The sequence below is a fragment of the Vipera ursinii genome, assembly GCF_947247035.1.
Source record: "Vipera ursinii genome assembly, chromosome: 8".
NCBI lineage: Eukaryota > Metazoa > Chordata > Lepidosauria > Squamata > Viperidae > Vipera > Vipera ursinii.
In genome coordinates, this window is record NC_139519.1 from 9,553,999 (window position 1) to 9,576,695 (window position 22,697).

The 22,697-nt window shown below is 42.0% G+C and overlaps 1 protein-coding gene across 4 annotated transcripts in view; it reads right to left on the minus strand.

Annotated features, from left to right (window-relative positions):
• The window catches only part of LOC310643855 (tumor necrosis factor receptor superfamily member 10A-like), a 44,175-nt gene that overhangs the window by 15,842 nt on the left and 5,636 nt on the right, over positions 1-22,697 (minus strand). For all 4 annotated transcript variants that reach the window (XM_083368472.1, XM_083368470.1, XM_083368471.1 and 1 more), the window contains exons 2-4: positions 3,492-3,621; positions 1,377-1,508; positions 606-720 (exon numbers count right to left, since the gene is read on the minus strand). In XM_083368472.1, coding sequence (XP_083224598.1) covers positions 606-720; positions 1,377-1,508; positions 3,492-3,621 — 377 coding nt within the window. The remainder of the gene's footprint in view (positions 1-605; positions 721-1,376; positions 1,509-3,491; positions 3,622-22,697) is intronic.

Consider the following 22,697-nt stretch of genomic DNA (forward strand, 5'->3'; position numbering starts at 1 on the left):
GTGCTTTTAACTTGGGAGGAGGTGAACACAGCTTCAAGCAAAGAGAAGGACTAGGGCTGACATGACAGCAGTCTTCCAATATTTGAGGGGCTGTCACAGAGAAGAGAAGGTCAACTTAATCTCCAAAGCACCTGGGGGCAGGACAAGTAGCACTGGATGGAAGCTTATCAAGGAGAGATCCAACCCAGACTTAAGGAGAAAGTTCCTGTTGTGAGAAGAATTAACCAGTGGAACAACTTGCCTCTAGAAATTCTGAATGCTCCCTCACTGGAGGTTTTCAAGAAGAGACTGGACAGTCACTTGTCTGGAATGATACAGCATGCGGTTGGACTAGAAGACCTTCAAGGTCTCTTCCAACTTGGTTATTCTGTATTCCTTTACGAATGCATCATCGGGGATTGCCCAAAGCTTGGAAATTAGAGGGTTGTGCTATCAGAACCTCCTGCCTTTTTTCCTCTAGCTTGCTCTTCCCTTCCCAAAGATCTGTGATCTTCATTTCGGGAACGTTCTCCAAACCTCTTCCAATTATTATTTTTTTTTCGTGTCAGAGTAGAGAATGCCAAGTTAATTCCAAAGCATATTAAGCGGCATCAATTAATGCTGACCTTGTCGTACATTTAGTGCAAGTTTCACAGGGCTGGCCAGGTAAGCAGAAGGTACCATTCTTGCAAGCACACTCAGTATTTGTGGTTGCAGTACACATTTTTATTTCTACCTCATCTGGAAAGAGAATAAATCACAAATTTAGAATTCTAGCAGTTCTGAGCAGCAACGAAAACTTAAACTAAGACTGCGTGGCAACGTTAGCCCAAGATATCCTTAAGCATGGTTTCTTGAGAAAAGCCCAGATGTTTGAATTACCAAAAGCAAATACTTTTCATTTCAACTTAGTAGGACATGTGAGCAAACTTCCTAGAATGCAGTGGGTGGAACCCTTCCATAAAAGGCATTGGGCTCAGGTTTCATTTCATTTCTTCAATTCGTTGCATCGATAACACTTTTTATTCTTTAAAATATTATTTCAAATATAAGATGAGAGCCAGTTTCGTCCAGTGGTTATGACATGAGACTAGAAACTGGGAGATGGTGAGCTCTAGACCTGCCTTAGACATGAAAGCTGGCTAGGTGACTTTGACCAATCCCCGGGAGACGGTGAGTTCTAGTCTCACTTTAGGCATGAAAACCCGTTTGAGTGTCTTTGGGCCAGTCAATCACTCTCTCAGCCAACCCACCTCAGAAGATTGTGTTTATGGGGGGAAAGAAAAAGAAAAAAAGAGAGGGAAGAGTATTCGGCACGCTTGCTGCCTTGAGTTACCTATAAAGTAATAAAGCGGGATAAAAATCTAAGTAAATAAAATTGTCTCCATCCTTAATACCTAAAATCCTGCAGGCTCTGCAAAGAAAGCAGTAGCTGAAGGAATTCGACAGCTTGGAAAACGTGTTGTTTTCACAGGGCCGGCAAGTCCCTTTAGTTCTGGGGATAGTACAAGCCTGAAAGACGAACGTGCCTGGAAGAAAACAAAAGACGTAAAAAAATAAATAAGTACATAATATTAAAAGTATATATTAAAGCAGAGATCTCCAACCTTTCTGGCTTGGTGGACCAGCAGTGGCAGTGGGGAGGGGATAGTTTTGTGTGCACCACCTAATCCTGTGCATGTGCAAATGGTACTTCGCACATTCCCAACAGGCTGCAGAATGTACACTGGTCCACTGACCAGAGTTTGGGAACCCCTGTATTAAAAGATAAGAATTCTTTTTTTTTTATTGAAAAAAAAAAGAATTCTTTAGGTACTGCGGATCTAGCCATACAATGGATGTCCACGTTGCACCAAATAAAGGGCAGGAAATAAATCTACTACACAGCTATAGAAAGCAATTAGCACTGCTCTCTCCCCTGTTGTATCTACCCATCCCATCAAATCTGGCAGGAGAACTATGTTGAGAGTCCCATGTTTAAAGGGGTTCCAACTGATGGGACCCAGGAGCAGAATCTATCCTGTTTATGGCACCCAGGCTTTGGTAGATCATCCATCCTGAAGTCAGATTGGCCCAACCCTGTTGGCCTTTAAGAAGTCCCCGAACGCATGGCTGTGCCATCAGGCCTGGGGATCTCCTCGAAGTAGGGAGCCTGGAGGATGGCTTATGGTTTGTGAGCTGTAGGTTGGCACTCTCCTGCGATTTGTGTGTGTGTGTGTGTGTGTGAGTGTGTGTGGCTTTGGTTATTTGTTTTCACTGTTCGAATTGTTTTTAATTCTGTTGATAGTAGCTTGGTTTTTGTTGCTTTGACTTGTGAGCCACCCCGAGACACGCATGCCCCAACGTGAACCTTTGAGCAAGAACGATCCTTGACTCCATTTGTTGAGAAAGGTAGAGTTTACTAAAGGTCAAGTGAAATACAGTAAAGCAAAGCCAGAACTAAAATGCCCGTGCCGAAAACCCAAGTATATCTTTCTCCCGCTTAGGCACTTCCCATTGCTGGTTCCCCTCCCTTCCTCCCCAATCATTCAATCAATCTCAAAGAAGATGGTTTTTGAAACGGTCACTCTGGCTGTATAGGCTGGCTTGCGGTTGCATTCTTCTCACAGCGGAGCGACCTTGAAACGCCACAGAGCGCCACACTTACTTCCATTACTTTCATTTCCCCCCCCCCAAACAATCCCCCTTCCTTCCACCCTCCCCCCAGGGTCCATGGCACATTGGTACCGAGTGACAGCAGGATCACCGGCATGAGGTGGCAGTTATGACGGGCGGTGATGTAAATTGAGCAACCCCCCCCCAAATACTGTCTTGCACAGCGTAGAAGTGCCTCGGTATTATTATGTCAGAAGTATAAGTGTGTCAACCACTTTGGGAATCTGCCCTCCTCTCCCCCCCCTTTTTTTTTGAACAGCTGGATGTGCTTCTAATCCCTCTGAATCATCTCCTTAGCCGCAATAAAAAAAAATGAACACCACAGCAATATTTTTTTGTCCTGTTTCCTAGAAGAAAAGTGGTGGCAATCCAGAAAGTTGCGCCAAGTTATAAGTTCCAACTTTCTTCTTTATGGCCATGCTAACTAGGTGTCCCAGAATACTCACTTAACTTTTCAAGGGCCACATTTTTTTCCCCATCTGGCTTTCCTTTTTCAAATTCTTAATGCGCCATGAATTCTATAGAATTTCTGGGGAAATGACTAATGTGATGTGATTTTTTTTTTATTTTAAAAGTCGGCTTCTGCTGTTATCTACAACTTCCAATGGCTTCTAAGCACAGTTGTTGGAATGAATCATTTCCTCTGCAGGAACCATTTTTTTTTGCCTCCGCTTCATGCACACATTTCCCAGAACTAGCAACAAAAAAATAATTATTGGAAATGATCTTTTGAAAATGATTGTCCCACGGGGTCAGAAAGAAAGCACTGTCCAAGTTATCCTTCTCAAAAAAGGGGCACGTCATATACATGTCCAGGTCTTACTAAGAAGGATCAGGTTGAGCTGATAATGTGATACCTGGTGGGCACTTCTTGCACTTGTGGTTGCCGTAAACAGTGTAGAAGTTGTCGGTGTCATCAGCTGGTATAATGGGGGCAGTGACCTTTGGATCCTCCCTTTGAGGAAGTCTTGCCATGGTGGCTTCATGCTGGAAACAAAGACAAGAGAAAATAGGGGATAATTTTAGTCTGTGCCTTTCTGAGAAGACAGCACAAACAAGGGCTGATGTTGCCAAATGGTTGTTGTTCCTATGCCACAGCTGTAGAGATGCCTTCCAGATGTAAATATAGTGTACAGGTAGTCCTCGACTTACGACCACGATTAAGCCCAACATTTCCATTGCTAAGTGAGACATCAATGAACTTTCAGGCTGGGCTGGGCCACTGGTGGTCCCCAAATCCTCTTTTTTTGCAGCTTTCCAAAGCTCTTCTGGCCACAGTTGCTAAAAACAAACAACGCTATCCTTTGGTGGTGGAAAACAAAACAAAACCCCCCCAAAAAACCCCTATGCTATAGTTAAAGAAGTACTTATCGCATTTTAGAAAGACAACACAAAACCTCAGAAGTGGATGCCTTCAAACCCAGCCCCACTTAAAACATGAACTGTCCCAGTTTGTAAATTCTAACTCCCAATTACCATCTGTGGATTTGATAACCTTGTAGAAATATAAGGTTATGCAAGCGTGAACTCAAATTTTACTCTTTAGGAAACAATGCTTGCTTGCTTCTTGCTCATTCATTCATTCAAAATGCTGAACTCAATTCCCAGTTGCTGTATGTGGCCCAAATAAAAAAGCAGACAGGTTTCCCTTAGGTTAGCCTCAACTCCTGCTGAATGTGGATATATCCATGCAGTTTCCTTGGCATGAGATGGAAGTAGTTTCCCATTATCTTCTTCCAAAATGTTTCTTTCAACTTCCCAATTAGCTTACAGATCTGGGCTCTCTTGTGGCCTCCCATACAAGGTCTGCTGACCACGCTTATCTTTTTAAAGGTAATTATGGTTAGCTGAAGGCCACCACTTAGCTGATAAGAAGGTTCATGTGCTGATAAGTATGCAAAGAGTAGCTCCGCCAGCATTTTAACACTGAACGCTGGACATTTATTTATTATTTATTTATTAATTTAATTTATATACCGCCCTTCTCCCAGAGGACTCAGGGCGGTGAACAGGGCAATACATAAAAACTAGATAAAAAATTAAAAATTATTAAAACGTGATTAAACAATGCCCATAATAAATTAATACAGATTAAAAATTGAAGTCCATTTATAAAAATCCCACCATCGTAATTAGAATCTCAAGCTGTTTGGAATCATCGCCAGAATCAGATTAGAAAGGAATGTCACAGCAGTTCAAACGTTTCCTATATATATATATATATATATATATATATATATATATATATATATATATATATATATATATATATATATATATATAAAAGTTTTACAAAATTTTTTACAAAACATCCCCAAAACCCACCCACCCCAAAAAACCCCTCCCCCCACTTCCCAGAGCTGAATACAGGGTCATAAATATAATAATCATATTCTAACTAAAATTATCCATTATAAAATTAACCAAATTCATAATGTGCTTTAACTCCCCTTTAACATTAATACATTCAAATTATTAAAAACATAATAATAATAACTTAAACAAAAATATAATCAATACTAATACTAAAGTTAATAAAAATCTAAAATCTACTCATAAGCTAAATGGAACTTTTTAGTCCCATATTTATTCTGAATATAATCTATCCATCTCCTCCAAACTGAAATATATCTTTCTTGTGAATGATCCTTCAAATAAGCAGAAATCTTAGACATTTCTGCAAGATTCGAAACTTTAAGCACCCATTCTTCTACAGTAGGCAAACTATCCTTCTTCCAATATTGTCCCACCAGTAACCGTGCTGCTGTTATCATGTTCAACATCAAATTAGTTTCTTTAACATCACAATCTACCACAATACCCAATAAAAACAATTGCGGAGAAAACTTTATCTTTCTCTTAAAAATCTTTTGAATGTTCCACCAAATTTTAATCCAAAAAGCTTTTATATTTCTGCAAGTCCACCACATATGAAAATAAGTAGCATCTAAACTACCACATCTCCAGCATTTAGACTGTAGGTTAGGATACATGTTAGACAACTTTTGGGGATCCAAATGCCATCTATAAAACATTTTATAAAAAATTTCTCTTAAATTTTGAGCCTGAGTAAATTTAACATTTCTAACCCAGATTACCTCCCAAGTATCCAACGGAATTGGTTCCTGGATATTTTGTGCCCACTTTATCATACAATCTTTAACCAATTCCGTTTCCGAGTCCAATTCAATTAAAACATTATATATCCTCTTTACATGTGCGCGATTTAATACGTTTCCCATATTGAAATTGTTAATTTTGGTCACGTGACCCCAGGGATGCTGCAATGATTTTAAGTGTGAAAAATGGTCGTAAGTCCCTTTTTTCAGTAAGGTTGTAACTTTGGTCACTAAATGAACTGTTGTAAGTCGAAGGCTGCCTATCTTTGTGATCTTTCTTACAAGGTAACCTGCATCTGCACAACTCATCTATTTTGGGCCAATGAAAAGATTTGGAAAGAGTGGTCTATGTGTGTACATGGGTATGTGCTTAATGGTTTGTTGTTGTTGTTTTTTTGAGAGCTGAATGTAATGTAATTTCATTTTAATGCATGCTGATTAGTGTACATTGAAAGTAACAATAAAGTTTTTATTCTATTCTATTCCATTTCATTCCTATTTCATTCAATATTTTCTATTCTATTCTATTCTATTCTATTCTATTCTATTCTATTCTATTCTATTCTATTCTATTCTATTCTATTCTATTCTATTCTATTCTATTCTATTCCATTCCATTCCATTCCATTACATTACATTCACTCTACTCTACTCTACTCTACTCTACTCTACTCTACTCTACTCCACTCCACTCCACTCCACTCCACTCCACTCCACTCCACTCCACTCCACTCCACTCCACTCCACTCCATTCTAGTTACATGTGTTTTCCAATCTCAGTTGCTTTAAGCTGGGTGGACTCCAACTTCCAGAATTCCTTAGCTAGGAAATTCTGGGAGCTGCAATGCAGAGAGCTTAAAGTGGCTGAGCTTCAGAAATCCTGAGTTAGAGAGACAACATGCAGGCTCAAAATTTTCCCTAAAACCTTCCAAAATGTATTCTAACGCAAGTCACAATTATTTATTGTATTTAAAAAGCACACTAAGCCATAGTTTCCAAACTGCAGTGGCCCCAGATTATCACAACAAGGTATACATTATATAGTTATGATATTGCCCATCAGCAGATTTATCAAAGAATTCAGCTTCCTTTGCTTTTGAAGGCAACGATTTTAAGATTAAACATTAAGCAATGTCACCGGTCCAGGCATAGGAAGTGTGCTTTCTCTGTTGCAATCTCTGGCCTCTGGAGACGATTTGTTTGGCTTCCATCCTAATATTTGAAAAGTCATGTAAACTTGGCTTTTTTCCCAGGTCTGAAGTGCAATAATTGTCGGGCCACCGTAGGACATTTTGTTTACTACGTGTGGTTTTCCTTCTGAATGCATATGATCTGGTTTTCCCATTTCTTCATTGTCCTCTTTTAGAACTGTGAACACCCAGAGTTGTGTCGAGTTGAACAACCTCTAAATTTTGGAAACCAAATGAAATAAATTTCCTCCCATGCTACTGAGAAGAAAAGAAAGACTAATGTCAGCAGCAATTCACAGATTTGCCTGCCTTGTTCAACTCCTGCGGTTCTCAAGTTAACTTAAACTAATGTAGTTTAGTCTCAGCATAGGTAACTGAGGCTAACAAATCTGCTCATTTGGTAGTCTTGAGGCTTAAAGCAGGCGTGAGCCTGATTAGTGCCTGGATGGAAAACTACCAGGAAATTCAAGGACCGTGAATTAGACTGTGAAGATGAAAAATATTCTGAAAGAAAATACAGGTAGTTCTCGATTTGCAAAGGTGTGTTTATTGGCCGTTCAAAGTTACAATGGCACTGGAAAAAGTGACTTATGATCATTTTTCACACTTACAACCTTTGTGGCATCCTCACAGTCACATGGTCAAAATTCAGATGCTTGGCAACTGGCTCGTATTTATGACGGTCGCAGTGTCCTGGGGTCATGTGATTGTGCCTTGAGACCGTCTGACAAGCAAAGTCGATGGGGAAAGCCAGATTCACTTAACAACCATGATACTAACTTAACAACTCCAGTGATTCACTTAACAAATAGGAGCAAAATGGGGCAAATGTCTCACTTAGCAACAGAAATTTTGGGCTGCATCCTGGTCGTAAGTCAAAGAACTACCTGCAAAGACTAAGCACTTGTTCAAACATTTGCTAAGAAACGGCATGACTGAGTTCATGTGGTCAGTAGAATGCTCTGCCAGCCCTTTAGGTCCTCTATATTTGTGTAAAACACTGATAAGTTCCAAGTCCGCAGGGCTTTTGTTTGCAAATGCTGCTGCCACCACCCCCACCACTGTGTAGAATGGGGGAGCTTAGAAAAACGCCAATGGAATGCCAGCTGATAACTTCTGAAAAGAATCCACCCCCGTCCTGTCTGACTACTGGCCAGTGGGACAGCAGCAGAAAGAAAGAAGGAAAGGTGGGAGGGGAAAAAATCAGGGGGGAGGGGGGAAGAAAAGGCTTGTCCCCACTCACTTCTAATCCTGAGAAATCTATTTACAACCCACATGGATCTCCATACAGATAAACCCCATGGGAGCTCAACAGCCAGCATGAACCCAGTCAGCAAAGGAGATCTGAGATGTTCTTTAACAATAGGATTCTGAGCTATCTGCCTTATCACCCAAACAAAGATAAAGCCAGTTCATTCATTCATTCATTCATTCATTCATTCATTCATTCATTCATTCATTCATTATCAATCAATCAATCAATCAATCAATCAATCTAGCCACCCATCTCATCTACGTGCCTCAATTAAATACTGTAATAACAAATGACCCAATAGCGAAGAACTAAAATAAAAACAAGCATTAAAATTCCTTTAGCGTGGTACCTTGGCACTCAACTGCTTTGAAACACATCGAATTTGGTCCTCAGCAAATTCTGACATGAAAATTTTGTTCTGGAATTCATCGTTTGTTTGGCACGCAAGGCACAGACTAGAACTTGTCGGCGTCAGCTGCCTTGTGACTCATTACACTATTCCTTATGGGAAAAATTTGTTTGGTACTCATGACTTTTGATACCCATCATATCTCCAGGAACCAATTAACAATGAGTGCCACTATATTACTCAGTTAACTAATTTACAACTTATGGCAGCCATATCCAAAGATATGCTGTTTGGCAGGCACTGAATTTTTTTTTCAAGCCAACCAAATATCTAAGCAATGCAACAATTTCCAAATTCAGGACAATCTTAACCTTGCTGAGATTTAAAGCCCTCCCAACAGCTGTTTTGAGAGGAAATTAGGGGATATGCTGTATGATAAAAGATTATTGCCCCTGTAATGAAAGAGTTCTTGAAAATTAACCTATCTTGTATTATAGTGGCCTTAGGGGAAACCTACAGCTAATATTTCTCAAACAATAAATCAATTTCAATTCATTGTAATTATAATTTTATTTCTCTGAATGTAGCTAATATTGATTTGCTATTTGTAATGAAAATCATGCATTAATTGCATCACTTTTATAATTATTGCTGTTTTTTTACTTGCTCATAATTGGGTTTTTTTTCTTTTGAGTTGAATAATGTTTATTACTACTACTACTTTATAACTTGCCCTTTATTCCAGGGTATAAAACACAAAAGAATAAAATGGAATATAAGAGAGACTACTTTAAAAGTTTATCCTAACAGAATATTAGAATAACAGAATAACAGAGTTGGAAGGGACCTTGGAGGTCTTCTAGTCCAACCCCCTATCTCAAGCAGGAAATCATATACCTGCTTGACTGAAATGACAAATGGCTGTCCAATCTCTTCTTTAAAATGTCCAGTGTTGGAGTACCCGCAACTTCTGGAGGCAGGTTGTTCCGCTGATTAATTGTTCTAAACTGTCAGGAAATTTCTCCTTAGTTCTAGGTTGCTTCTCTCCTTGATTAATTTCCATCCATTCCTTCTTGTCCTGCCTTCAGGTGCTTTGGAGAATAGCTTGACTCCCTCTTCTTTGTGGCAGCCCTTAGATATCGGAACACTGCTATCATATCACTTCTAGTCCTTCACCCCTAGTCCCAGAGAGACACAGATATGTCTTTTATCATATCACCCCTAGTCCTAGAGAGACACATAACTCCACAACATGGATGATGTGGGTGTGACTGTATGGTCTCAGATGCATGGGTAAAATATTAATTCTCCCATGGAACCCCAAAATAATCAGGGTGGGCATGTTCTGAACCAGCCCTCTTCTCGCACCCCTAATCAAAAGAAGAGTCTGGAAAGCGTCCAAGACCAAAAGGCTTCTGCCAAGTTTTAATTACACTGTTACAAGAATACAAGAGCTTGACTTCTCAAACGGAAAAGTTGCTTTCAGCAACCAGCCCCTCCCCAAACACTTCTTTTATAGAGAGCTCAGGGCGTGGTCTCCCTGTGCCTCCTCCCGAGGAGTCCCATAGCCTTTCTTTGTTTGTCCCTGCTCGTCTGCCTCCTGCGTCGGGCGTCCTTGAACAGGGCCAGCTGTGGGTCATCATCCTCCGCACTCTCGGGCTCACACAGCTGAGAAGAGGTTCCCGGCTGAGGACTCTGCAAAGTCTCCAAATCATCATCAGCCGGTTCGTTTCCCTCCTCCCCCACATCTGAGTCCTCCGATACATCGGACCCGGCTGTCGGACCCACAGGCTGGCCCTGAGTCACAACAGGGCATTTGTCTGGCTTCTGAGGCAACAACATGTCAAATGTAAAAAGGTAAAGGTAAAGGTTCCCCCGAAGAGCCAGTGCTTGTCTGAGGACGTCTCCATGGTCATGTGGCCGGCATGACTAGATGCCAAAGGCGCACGGAACGCTGTTACCTTCCCACCGTAGTGGTCCCTATTTTTCTACTTGCATTTTTTACGTGCTTTCGAACTGCTAGGTTGTCAGAGTAACAGGCGCTCACACTGTTACGCGGCACTCGGGATTTGACCCGCCAAACTGCCGACCATCTGATCGACAAGCTCAGTGTCCTAACCCACTGAGCCACCACGTCCCTTATGTCAAATGTAGGGTACTCCAATTGCTCGCAACCCCCTTTCCCTTTGCTAGCAAAAGCCTCACACTTGCTCTCATTCACACACACGTTGCTTGCAAAAGCTTCTCTTTTGCTCCATTCACTCACACATTGCTCGCAAAAGCCCCTCGCTTTCATTCACCCTTTGCTTGCAAAGGCTGCTCTCTCTCTCTCTCTCTCCTCACCACTTTGCTAACAAAAGCCTCTTCTATTCTCTCTTTCTCTGTGTGTTTTTTTCTCTCTCCCTCTCCCACCAAAACGTACTCCTTTTATAGCTTCTCCTCTCTCTGTCTACTCTTCCTCCTTTTGTCTTCCACGTGTGCCAGAAGCTCCAATCAGCATGGAGCTGTGCATGCAGATCCTGGGGCTTCTGCTGAGCCCTGCAGCTCCAGCTGGTGTTCTCCAGGTCTGCTTGGCGTTGCTTTAGCTGGTTCCCTCCCCACTACACTTGGCTAGGAGTCACGTACCACCTCCCAGGTGCTAAAGTACAACCGGTTGTACTTTATGCCCTGGATGTAGGGCATAAGAAGCACCTGGGGAATTCCCAACATTGACTGCTACCTACCAATGAGCACATATCACTGGCTGCGAGGTTAAATACATTCTGTACCCTTTAAGTACAGATTGAGTCTGTATTTTCAAGCTTGCTTTAAAGCACTCAACTCACAAGTTGTAGACTCTCATTAGTGGTTCATGCTGGCTAAAGATTTATTATAACCAATATAACCAATAACCACACATTATGGGCGGTTAGAGCACTGTAGCTGTAGCCAGCTTCTATCTTTGATCCTAGGACTGTCATGAGGATAAAGTAAAGGAAAAGGTTCCCCCGCACATGCGTGCTAGTCGTTTCCAACTCTAGGGGCCGGTGCTCATCTCCGTTTCAAAGCCGAAGAGCCAGCGCTTGTCTGAGGACATCTCCGTGGTCATGTGGCCAGCATGACTAGACGCCAAAGGCGCACGGAACGCTGTTACCTTCCCACTGTAGTGGTCCCTATTTTTCTACTTGCATTTTTACGTGCTTTCGAACTGCTAGGTTGGCAGAAGCTGGGACGAGTAACAGGCGCTCACTCTGTTACGCGGCACTCGGGATTCGACCCGCCAAACTGCCGACCTTCTGATCAACAAGCTCAGCGTCCTAACCCACTGAGCCACCGCGTCATGAGGATAAGAATGGACAAATAAGAGGAAGAATAAGGAACAGACTCTGCTAGGATTTAAGCTACCAGAATCCTTTAAATTCATTATTTCATCTGTTCCAAAGCTCTTGTGGACAGTGGGCTCATGGATTCATAAATCAATTTAAAAATGAATAACTTGGAGGGGTTTTCACATGCTTTTTGGAAACTGCAGTCCTAATGCTTGTAGGAAAGCCCACAGGGGAAAATGCTGCAATCTCAACTTTTGGAATTATTTGTTGCTTATATGCGTTTCATGCCTCTTCTCTGGGACAGCTTACAGGGGTGGGGGAAGGGGAGGGAGCAGCTCTCATTCTCATCCTGCTGACAACTATCCTGGAAAGTCAGCTGGGCTGATAAATAATGGTTTGTCTCAAGGTCCCCTGTTGAGCTATGTAATCTACACCTGAATTGGTGCCACTCTGCAATAATCCCAAAGACTGAGCCACATGCTGGCTTTGGGTTCTTAGGGAGGCCCTGAAGACTTATTAGTCTTCCTGCAGGTGAGAAAAGGCAGGTGTCATTCTCTCCTTGCCTCTTAGGACTGAAAGCCCCCAAACGGCTGTCCCAAGGGAAAAACGGTTCTTCCTTTAAATCCCAAAGTGCTCCACTCACACTGTCCCTCTAATAATTCCAGAGATGGTGCAACACTTCTGTGCCTCTCCTCCCCTCCCCGGTTCTTTTGTTCTCCTGGGAGATTTTTCCTGCATGAGTCACGGAGGCCACTAGTAATCAAGATTATTCAAGTTATACTCTGGCTTCTCAAACATACACCTTGCCTTGCCTTGCCATCACGCCACTTGAGGTGTGTCTAGATGTGCAAAGAAGTGTGGGAAGTCAGCTCCCCAGAAAAGGAAATATTAAAAAGGCAGAAAAATATATTTCCTAAAAAGATATGGAAGAACCAGGAAACAAATGCCGTTCACTTAAAGAGTCTTAAGCCCTTTAAGACTCTTTAAGGACCCAGATTGTTGGGGGCAATTAAGCTGACTTTGTAATAATGCCGCTTGGGGCCCCCAAAAGCCCTAATAAGCAGGCATATACATAGAATGAAGGCTATTGCTAAGCACATTGGTTTGTGCTTAAATTGTAAGCCGCCTTGAGTCTTCGGAGAAGGGCGGGATATAAATGGGATTAAAATAAAAAAAATAAAAAATAAATAAAAAATAAAAACCTACTCCCTACATGCGCTCAGTGCTTTTTTCTGCTAGAACCATCATTCTGTCTGGCTCTCCTCTGCAATAAACTGTAAACTTTCTTCCTAAAGCAGTTGCCCTGTTGTTTATCCCTGGCTTGGACTGAACCATGATGAAGACTTTTCCTTCAACAGAAGGGTGGGGAGAGAAGGCAGGATCTTTGGGAACAGTAAGAATTGGGCCCTTCCTGAAAATTCTGTGCAGTGAAGATGAAAAAAAACAGAACCGTATCTGTTAAAATAAAATAGAACTTGTTTCCTCTTCAAGAAGGTTCAGAACATGCGATCATTTTTTTATTATCACATGGTAAACCTTTGATCTGAAGCTTCAGATTTTCTATTTCGAGAAACCACTGGATCTTCAAACTGGGAAACTCGAATCTATATCGAAGGAAGCCCAGGTTGATAGTGTGGGAAGTCAGCCTCCCCCACCCGAGAAGGAAATATTAAAAGGACAGGGAAATGTATTTCCTAAAAGGATTGTAAAGAGGCAGAAAAGCATCCCCAGTTTTCTTAATAGCCCCAGGTATCCCTCCCCCAGGGACGCGGTGGCTCAGTGGGTTAGGACACTGAGCTTGTCGATCTGAAGGTCGGCAGTTTGGCGGGTCGAATCCCGTAGCAGAGTGAGCGCCTGTTACTCGTCCCAGCTTCTGCCAACCTAGCAGTTTGAAAGCACGTAAAAATGCAAGTAGAAAAATAGGGAGCACTACGGTGGGAAGGTAACAGCGTTCTGTGCTCCTTTGGCGTCTAGTCATGCCGGCCACATGACCCCGGAGACCTCCTTGGACAAGCGCTGGGTCTTCAGCTTGGAAACAGAGATGAGCACCGGCCCCTAGAGTTGGAAACGACTAGCACGCATGTGCGGGGGAACCTTTACCTTTACCTATCCCTCCCCCAAGCAGGGACCAGCTCTATAGAGATGCAGATGTAAATCCAGGGAACTAGGAGGTTAAGAAGACAAAGACCTAAAATCTACATACCCCATCCAAAAAGTCATTAGCCCCAGCCCCCAGGAAGCAGGATATACCAGAAAAGCACACTCAGACTCAGGTCAAAGTTCATGCCATAGGAACAGGAAACAGCTCCAAATAAAAGGCTCCAGAACGTATAAAAACCCACTCCCTACATGTGCTCTCTCTCTTTTCTGAGGGCCATATTCCTGTCTGGTTCTCCTTTTCAATAAAATACAACATTCTTCCTAAAGCAGTCACAATGTTTGTTCCCAGCTTGGACTGAACCATGATGAAGACTTTTCTTTCAACAATAGAAATAGCACGGGCTATGAAATATCTATTCTCAGCCCTAGACTTATAATTTCTTTTCCTGACAAGATATTATAGATATTCAAACAGGATTATCAAATACATTAGAAGTTACCTCACGCCTTAAATTCCACAACATGGTCTTTGTCTTTGACAGGAATGATGGTGCCAAAGCTAATACAATCAAATCTATTCATTCGGAGAGCAAAATAGGTTTAAGTCGTTTACCGGCTTTTATCAAGGTGTCCAGATAGTGATTACTTTCATTGGCAAAGAACATCCTGTTTTAAGCGCACTACTCAAAATAACCCTACAAGACAAACCTTTAATATTAATCCATCTTAACATATTAACAAAGATGGGATTATCTCAGATCTCTTACCACAAAAACCAGTTAATGCAATTACTGTTGCAGAATTCAGAGCACCGTAACAATGTACACACAAAAAAAGCAATCATATTATTTCAGATTGCTGATGTATTTTCAGTGTTCTCCCTCTGACAAAATACCTGCACATACAGGGAGTCCATTAATTCAGTGACCGAAGTTATGATGCAACTGATTTATGACTGTTGCAGCACCCTTGATCACATGATCCAAATTCAGACGCTTAGATACTGACTCATATTTAAGACGGGGTGCAGCGTCCCAGGGTGATGTAATCAACTTTTGTGACCTTCTGGTAAGCAAAGCCAATGGGGAAGCCAGATTTACATTACGACCGTGTTGCTAACAGCTACAGTGATTCACTTAACAACTGTGGCAGGAAAGATCATAAAATGGGACAAAACTCATTTAACAACTCTTGGCCAAGGGTTCTCAAGCCCCTTATTTCAATAGTCTTAGATGGTTACCAAACAAACAGAATTGCATTTGTTAAAAAAAATAGAACTTGCTTTCTCTTCAAGCAGGAGAAACAGAAATTTTGGGATCAACTGTGGTTGTTAAACTGGTATTAAGAATAAAAGTACATTTCAGATATTTTGTTCGCGTATCAGGAGGGTGTACCAAAGTCAGGCGCCATAGACCATTCACATTTTTTCTCTTGATAAAATATTACCATACTTAGGAATGTTGAGACGTGCCTCCAAAAAATAAGAAAGGGTATAGAAGAAAATGGCAACTAATCTGAATATTAGTTTATATAATAAATGGCTGATGGAATCCGAGTTTGGATATACTGCACCCTGTATTTTTTTTAAAAAAAAAAAACACAAACGTTTTCGGTGGTGAATGCTACCAGACACTATAAAAAATGCACAGCCAAGTGGATAATGATAATGATATGCATCTTAAGCCAAGATACTCCCCGGCATTCCAGCTTAATTAATACTGAATCGGTCTTGAAACCTTTCACCTACTTCTAAGATGATAAAAGTGGTGTCCAGCAAATGTACTTGGCAGAGTTCCCCGGAGGAGAGAAACCATTTTGTCTGCTACTGTAAAGAATGGCAGAGCCTGACAAAACTAGCAAGTCTACGTTTGGGGAAATTGCTCATGGTCTGCAATCACCATTATGAGCCACTTCTTGCCCCCCCCCCCCAAAAAAATGTGTATCATACAACAGTGGTTCTCAACCTTTTCTTCATCTTGAACCCCCTTTAAATAAAGGGGTCCATGGACCATAGGTTGAGAACTACTGTCCTAGTAGATGAAGAAGTACTGCAGATATGGGGTCTACAAAGGTCCTGCCTTCATCTCAGGGGAAATGTCTATGGAGATTCTCAGTCATCCAGGTCCTGCTTGTCCCAAAGGTGCTTTTCCAAAAGGCAACAGGACTTACTTTTTTTTTCCCCTTGAAAACATTTCGCTTCTCATCTGAGAAGCTTCTTCAGCTCTGACTGGATAGTGGGGAATGGAAGGATTTGTCTGCAAGGAGTATAAATCCTTCCATTCCCCACCATCCAGTCAGAGCTAGAGAAGAGAAACATCTTCAAAGAAAAAACAAGAATGTCCACTTGCAACTTTGGGACTTTCTCAAAGGGAAAGGCACCTAGAAAAAGCACTATAGACTTCCCCAAGTCACACATTCACAACTACAACCAGAAAGTTTAATTATGCATTATTTAAATTATTAAAAGTGTATTGTTTTAGTATTTCATTTGTACACCGGCCAGCGTTTCTCTGTGCAGGTGATGCGTGGGTTCCCAACTTAATAAATGACGGAACACGGAGAGACCTTGAATCAATTGCCTGTGTTAGGAGATAACCTAAGCTTAAGGACACTTCAAAAGCCACAAGACTTGCGCTCAGCAAAAAGAGGTTTCTTGGAGTAGGAGAGAAAATATAACGATGCTATTCCACCTCCCCCTACTTCTAATAGTAAGGCTCTCCAACCTTCGCAACGTGATTCTCCCGGCTGGGGAATTCTGAAAGCTGAAGTCCACAAGTCTTAAAGCTGTCAAGGGTTGGACACCCCTGTCTTGGAGCAAATGTTAAGAACTGAAAAGTAGCTCATTTTTGCACAACCTGGCTGGTGCAATACTGTTTTCCCCCTTTGGCTCCTTGCAGAAAAAAGGATGACATCACCTTCTCTTTATCATTGCCTTTCAGGACCATTGGGTTGTTATGCAGAAGTCAGTACCTCTTCCCCACCCCCACCCCCTTGCACAGAAAGGCAAAAAAAGATAAAAGCCCAGCCAAACCGTTTGCCTCAAAGATAAACACATTAAAGTTGTTGCTAACTATTCCGGGAGAAAACTTGACTTTTGTGTGGCTGAAATGGCTTCAGGGTGAATCATAAACGGCTAAATAAGCCTGCTTTCCTGTACTTTTATGAACACTGCATGGGGATTCCACTCGCCAGGGAAGCTACAGTATCATTCAGCATGCTACGTGAACCCAACTAATGGTGGCTTAGTCAACAAACCTGATTTTATGAGATTTGATATAGGAAGTCCTCGACTTATGACAACTGAGCCCCAAATTTCTGCTGTTAAGTGAGTTTTGCCCCATTTTTATGACCTTTATTGCCACAGTTGTTAAGTGAATCACTGCAGCTGGTTAAGTTAGTAATCCGGTTATTAAGTGAATCTGGCTTCCGCATTGACTTTGCTTGTCAAAACGTCATAAAAGATTTTGAACACATGACCTCGGGACACAGCAATGGTCATAAGTATGAATTCAGCATCTGAATTTTGATCACATGATCAGGGGGATGCTACAAAGGGTGTAAGTGTGAAAAAATGGTCACAGGAAAAGATTTGGGTGAGAAATGTAAAATTTACACAAGCTCAAAATTTAAGAGAGAACTTTTATAAAATGTTTTATAGGTGGCATTTAGATCCTAAAAAATTAGCAAGTATGTATCCGAACTGCCAGCCTAAATGTTGGAGGTGTGGTGGTGAAGATGCAACGTATTTTCATATATGGTGGACCTGTAAAAAGGTTAAAGCATTTTGGATTAAAATTTGTTGGAATATGCAGAAGATATTTAAGAAAAGGATAAAGTTTTGTCCACAATTGTTTTTACTGGGCATTACTACTGACACTACTGTTGTGGACACTAAGTTGATGTTGAATTTAATTACGGCAGCAAGACTTTTAGTAGGGCAATATTGGAAGAAGGAAGAACTGCCGACTATAGAAGAATGGACTTTAAAAGTTTCTAACCTGGCGGAAATGGCAAAGATCTCAGCGTATTTGAAAGACCATTCGCAACAGAGATATATTGTGGAGTGGAAAAAATGGATTGATTACATCCAGAACAAATATGGGACTAAAAAGTTTCACTTAGCATTTGAATAAGTATTGATGTGATATTTATATTGCTTGTAGTTATTTTATAAGAGTTAAAGTGCGACAGATTTAATAGTTATTGTTGTTTGCATATGGTAGATTATGATTGTTTTTACTGTTATACCTTGTATTTAGCTCTGGGAAGTCGGGGAGGGGGGAGGGGGAAGGGAGGGGTTTTGTTTTGTTTTGTTAAAAATAAAATGTACTGTAAAACCTTTCAATAAAAAAAATGGTCACAAGCCACTTTTTTCAGTGCCGTTGTAACTTTGAATGGTCACTAAATGAACCTCTGCAACCTGTACGTCATGTGAATTAATTCCAGGAATCTCATTAGATCTTAAAGAGCAATTCAACTCCTTAAAACCTTAGGATTTCTAGATCAGAGCCCACTTTACCGATTGTACAAAACCACACTGTTCAGTATTTTTAAAAGGTAGACTATGCGGTGGACCATTACAACATGGTAGAACAATGCTTATTTGTTAAATAAACATTGCTTATTTATATAACGGAATGGAACAATTTACGCCTTTACAATTTGTTACAAAATCATTTAATTATTTTTTTTTTAAAAAAGTTGAGCATTTAAGGAACTGGAATCATCTGGAATAAGACAAATGTCCCAAAAGGCAACAGGACTTTTTCGGGGTTTTTTTTTCCTTTTCTTTTTTCTTTTGAAAAACTTTCGCTTCTCATCCAAGAAGCTCCTTCAAGTTCAGAACCGAAGAAGCCTCTTGGATGAGAAGAGAAACATTTCCAAAGGGGGAAAAAAACCCAGAAAGTTCAGTTGCCTTTTGGAAAAAAGCACCTTGGGGACAACCATGGCCTGGATGACTGAGAATCTCCATGGACATTTGGCAATACTGACATGTTGGATGTTACCAGCTATGGCAGTGGTGGAGAACCTCTATGGCACGGGTGCCAGAGGCGGCACTCAGAGCCCTCTCTGTGGGCACACGAGTCGTCGCCCCAGCCCCGCCTCCTCCCACGGCCCCCTCCTCACCAGCAGCCCCCCACCCCGGAGGAGAGTCGCCCCTGGGGTACGGCCCATGCGAAGCAGCGCAGCCAAGGACATGGTAGCTGAGCAGCAGGGACAAGACTCCGCCCTTGCACCCTGTCGCACGCAGATGATGTGGCGGAGGGCATGGCCACCACGGCGCTGCTGGGCTGCCTGGGTGATCTGTGGCGTGCTGTGGAGGTAGTGGGTGGCCCAGCGGGCAGGACGTAGCAGGGACAGGGGTGGGGCGGTTTAGGGGAACTTGGTCGAGCTACGGTAATACTGAAGTTAGCCATGCTGTCTAGGAATTCTGGGAGTTGTAATACCTACACAAGGAAAAAGACCATCTTGAGAGACACTTACTCTAAGGCAGGGGATCTTCTTCAGTTAATGCCAACACAGTTCAGGTAGGGTGTGGGATAAGGAGATAAGGATAAGAAAACGGTCATTTAATGAAAGCGGCCAAAAAAAATATATCAAGACAAATAGAAACACCGAGAACACTTAAGGAGAGCTGTTGAAGGATGTCACCATGGCCTTTTCTTTAAATAGGCTGCTAAGAAATCAAACAGCTGCAGAGGGTAGCACAGGAAGAACAACAACAGGAAAGGGAAAATACTCTTGTCTCAGTGAAAGTGAGAAAACAAACCTATCCATATCCCAATCTTGCCCCAACACATTTCACAACCCGGGTAGGTGTGTACATCACACGCAGATACACAAACGCAAGAAGACAGGCACTACTAACCCTTTGACAAATAAAAACAAATTGAACCGTTCTGGAAATGATTGTCAAGCAAGCAGGAAGCGTTTCATTGTGAACAGGTCAGAAGTTAAAAAACAAAACAAAAGCAAGTCTCATAGGTTCGCCTGGTGCGCCAGTTGCGACCCTATCTGGACCGAGATGCCCTACGCACAGTCACTCATGCGCTCGTGACCTCCCGTTTAGACTACTGCAATGCTCTCTACATGGGGCTGCCCTTGAGGACCACTCGGAGGCTTCAGCTGGTGCAGAATGCGGCCGCGCGGGTTGTGATGGGGGCTTCCCGATACTCCCATGTAACACTTCTACTCCGCGAGCTGCATTGGCTCCCGGTTGCTCTCCGGGTGAGATTCAAGGTGCTGGTGATGACCTATAAAGCCCTACATGGCTTGGGTCCGTGATATTTGAGGGAACACCTGCTGCCGGCATCAAGCTCCCTTCGTCCAGTGTGCTCCCACAGGGAGGGTCTTCTCAGGGTGCCACCGGTAAGAGATTGCCGGCGGACGACACCCAGGGATAGAGCCTTCTCAGTGGGGGCGCCTGCCCTTTGGAACCAGCTGCCAGTGGAGCTGAGGACTGCCCCCGACCTCCGTTCGTTCCGCCGGGACCTGAAGACCTGGCTCTTCGAGCTCTCTGGCCCAGGCTGAGAATTAATTTTAATTTTTAACTGGGGTTTTATTTATGCAGGGACGAATATAATTTTTTTTAAAATTTGTTTTTAACTTTTGTATCTTGGTTTTTAATCACCCTGTAAACCGCCCTGAGTGCTTCGGGAAAGGGCGGTATATAAATGTAATAAAATAAAATAAATAAATAAATAAAATATACTGGAAGATTAGGAAGCTTTGCAAAGGATCAGCTCCGTAATAAGGAATCCCCACATTTATGCAGGACAGGCTGTTACTTTTTAACTCAGTCTTTGGGAATGGTCTCTACTGTGCAAATACATTGTTGTACAGGTAGTCCTCAACTTACAACTGTTCATTTAGTGACCGTTCAAAATTACAACAGCACCGGGGGGAAAAGTGACTCATGGACATCTTTCATAGTTACAATTTCTGCAGCATAACTGTGGTCTTGTGATCAAAATTCAAACCCTTGGCAACTGACTCATATTTATGACGGTTGCAGCGTCCCGGGGTCACGTGTTCCCCTTTTCTGACCTTCTGACAAGCAAAGTCAATGGGGAAGCCAGATTCACTTAATAACTGTGGCAAGAAATGTCGTAAAATAGGGCATTTGTCTCACCTAACAACAGAAATTTTGGGCTCAATTATGGCCGTAAGTCGAGGACTGCCTGTATGCCTTTCTGGAAGAATGTCTGTGGAGACTCTCAGTCATCCAGGTCATGGTTGTTCCAAAGGTGCTTTTTCAAAAGGCAGCTGGACTTCGGTTTTTTCCATGAAGATGTTTCGCTTCTCACCCACGAAGCTTCAGTTCAGTTCAGTTCCAGGACTGAAGAAGCTTCTTGAATGAAAAATGTCTTCAAGGAAAAAAAAACAAAGTCCAGCTGTCTTTTGAAAAAAGCAACCTCAATAGAGTCAAGAACATTTTTCCTTGAAAAGGTTTCGCTTCTCATCCAAGAAGCTTCTTCAGTTCAGGACTTCTTGGATGAGAAGTGAAACGTCTTCAAGGAAAAACATAGTCCAGCTGCCTTTTGGAAAAGCACCTTTGCGACTTTCTGGAAGATCTTTGGAAAATTTTGCTCTGCCTGTTGAATGACAGGCCTTCAGGTGCAGGTAGACCTCAACTTACGACCACAAATGAGCTCAACATTTTTGACGGTAAGCGAGGTATTTGTTAAGTGAGTTTCACCCCATTTTATGGCCTTTCTTGACACAGTTGTTAAGTGAACCAATGCAGTTGGGAAGTTAGTAACACGGTTGTCCGAGCTTCCTCACTGGCTTTGTCGTCAGAGGGTCACCAATGATGACCACATGACCCCTGGACACTGCAAACGTCATAAATATGACCCAGTTGCCAGGCATCTGAATGTGGTAAGTGTGAAATGGTCACAAGTGTAAAAAAATGTTCATAAGTCACTTTTTTCAGTACTGTTGTAAGTTTGAAAGGTCACTAAACGAAGTAAGTTTTGGACTGTCGGTACTTAGAAGACAGCTGAAGTCCTCTCATCACTTCTCCAGGCTAAACAAAGCCCTCACCTCCACATGTTTTTCTTTCCAAGTTGCTTATCTCCTTGACTGTTCTCCTCTGACACATTCCGATTTATTAATGACCTTCCTACAATGGCTAGAGCTGGACACAACATACTAGGTAGGGATGATCTGACCAGAGAAAAATGATGATTTCTGTTGAGCTTGGCGCTATCCTTTTCTTGATGCTGTCTAGAAATGCATTTTTTTTCCTGCAGTTGCGTCGCATTGTTGGCTTATATTCAGTTAGCAATCCACAAAGGCACCCAGATCCCTTTGCCTTATACAGTAGCTTATATCTAGCATGCTCCCCCAGTTTTACTGTGGAAATTCACCGTGCTGGTTTCTTCCCATTGTTTCAACTTCTCAAATTTCTCCTCTATCTTGATCCTGTTCTCTCAGGCGCTTACTATATCACATCTTTGTGTTGACTGCCTACTTTTTAACCCTTTAGCCAAGTCATTTACAAATACGGAATGTTCAACAATACATGCTCAGAAACTAGGCCTTATAATCTTGGCAACTTTAAGGTGTGTGGAGTTTAACTCCCACTGCTGGTGAGTTTACAGATCTATGGACTAAATTCGGAAGCTGAAAAATATCTCCTGGAGCAAAACATTGAAATGGCTGTTTAGTCACTAGGAGCTAAATATAATTGCTCATTGATGAAGTATCTGTAAACTTGTAAATTGCATGAGTATAACC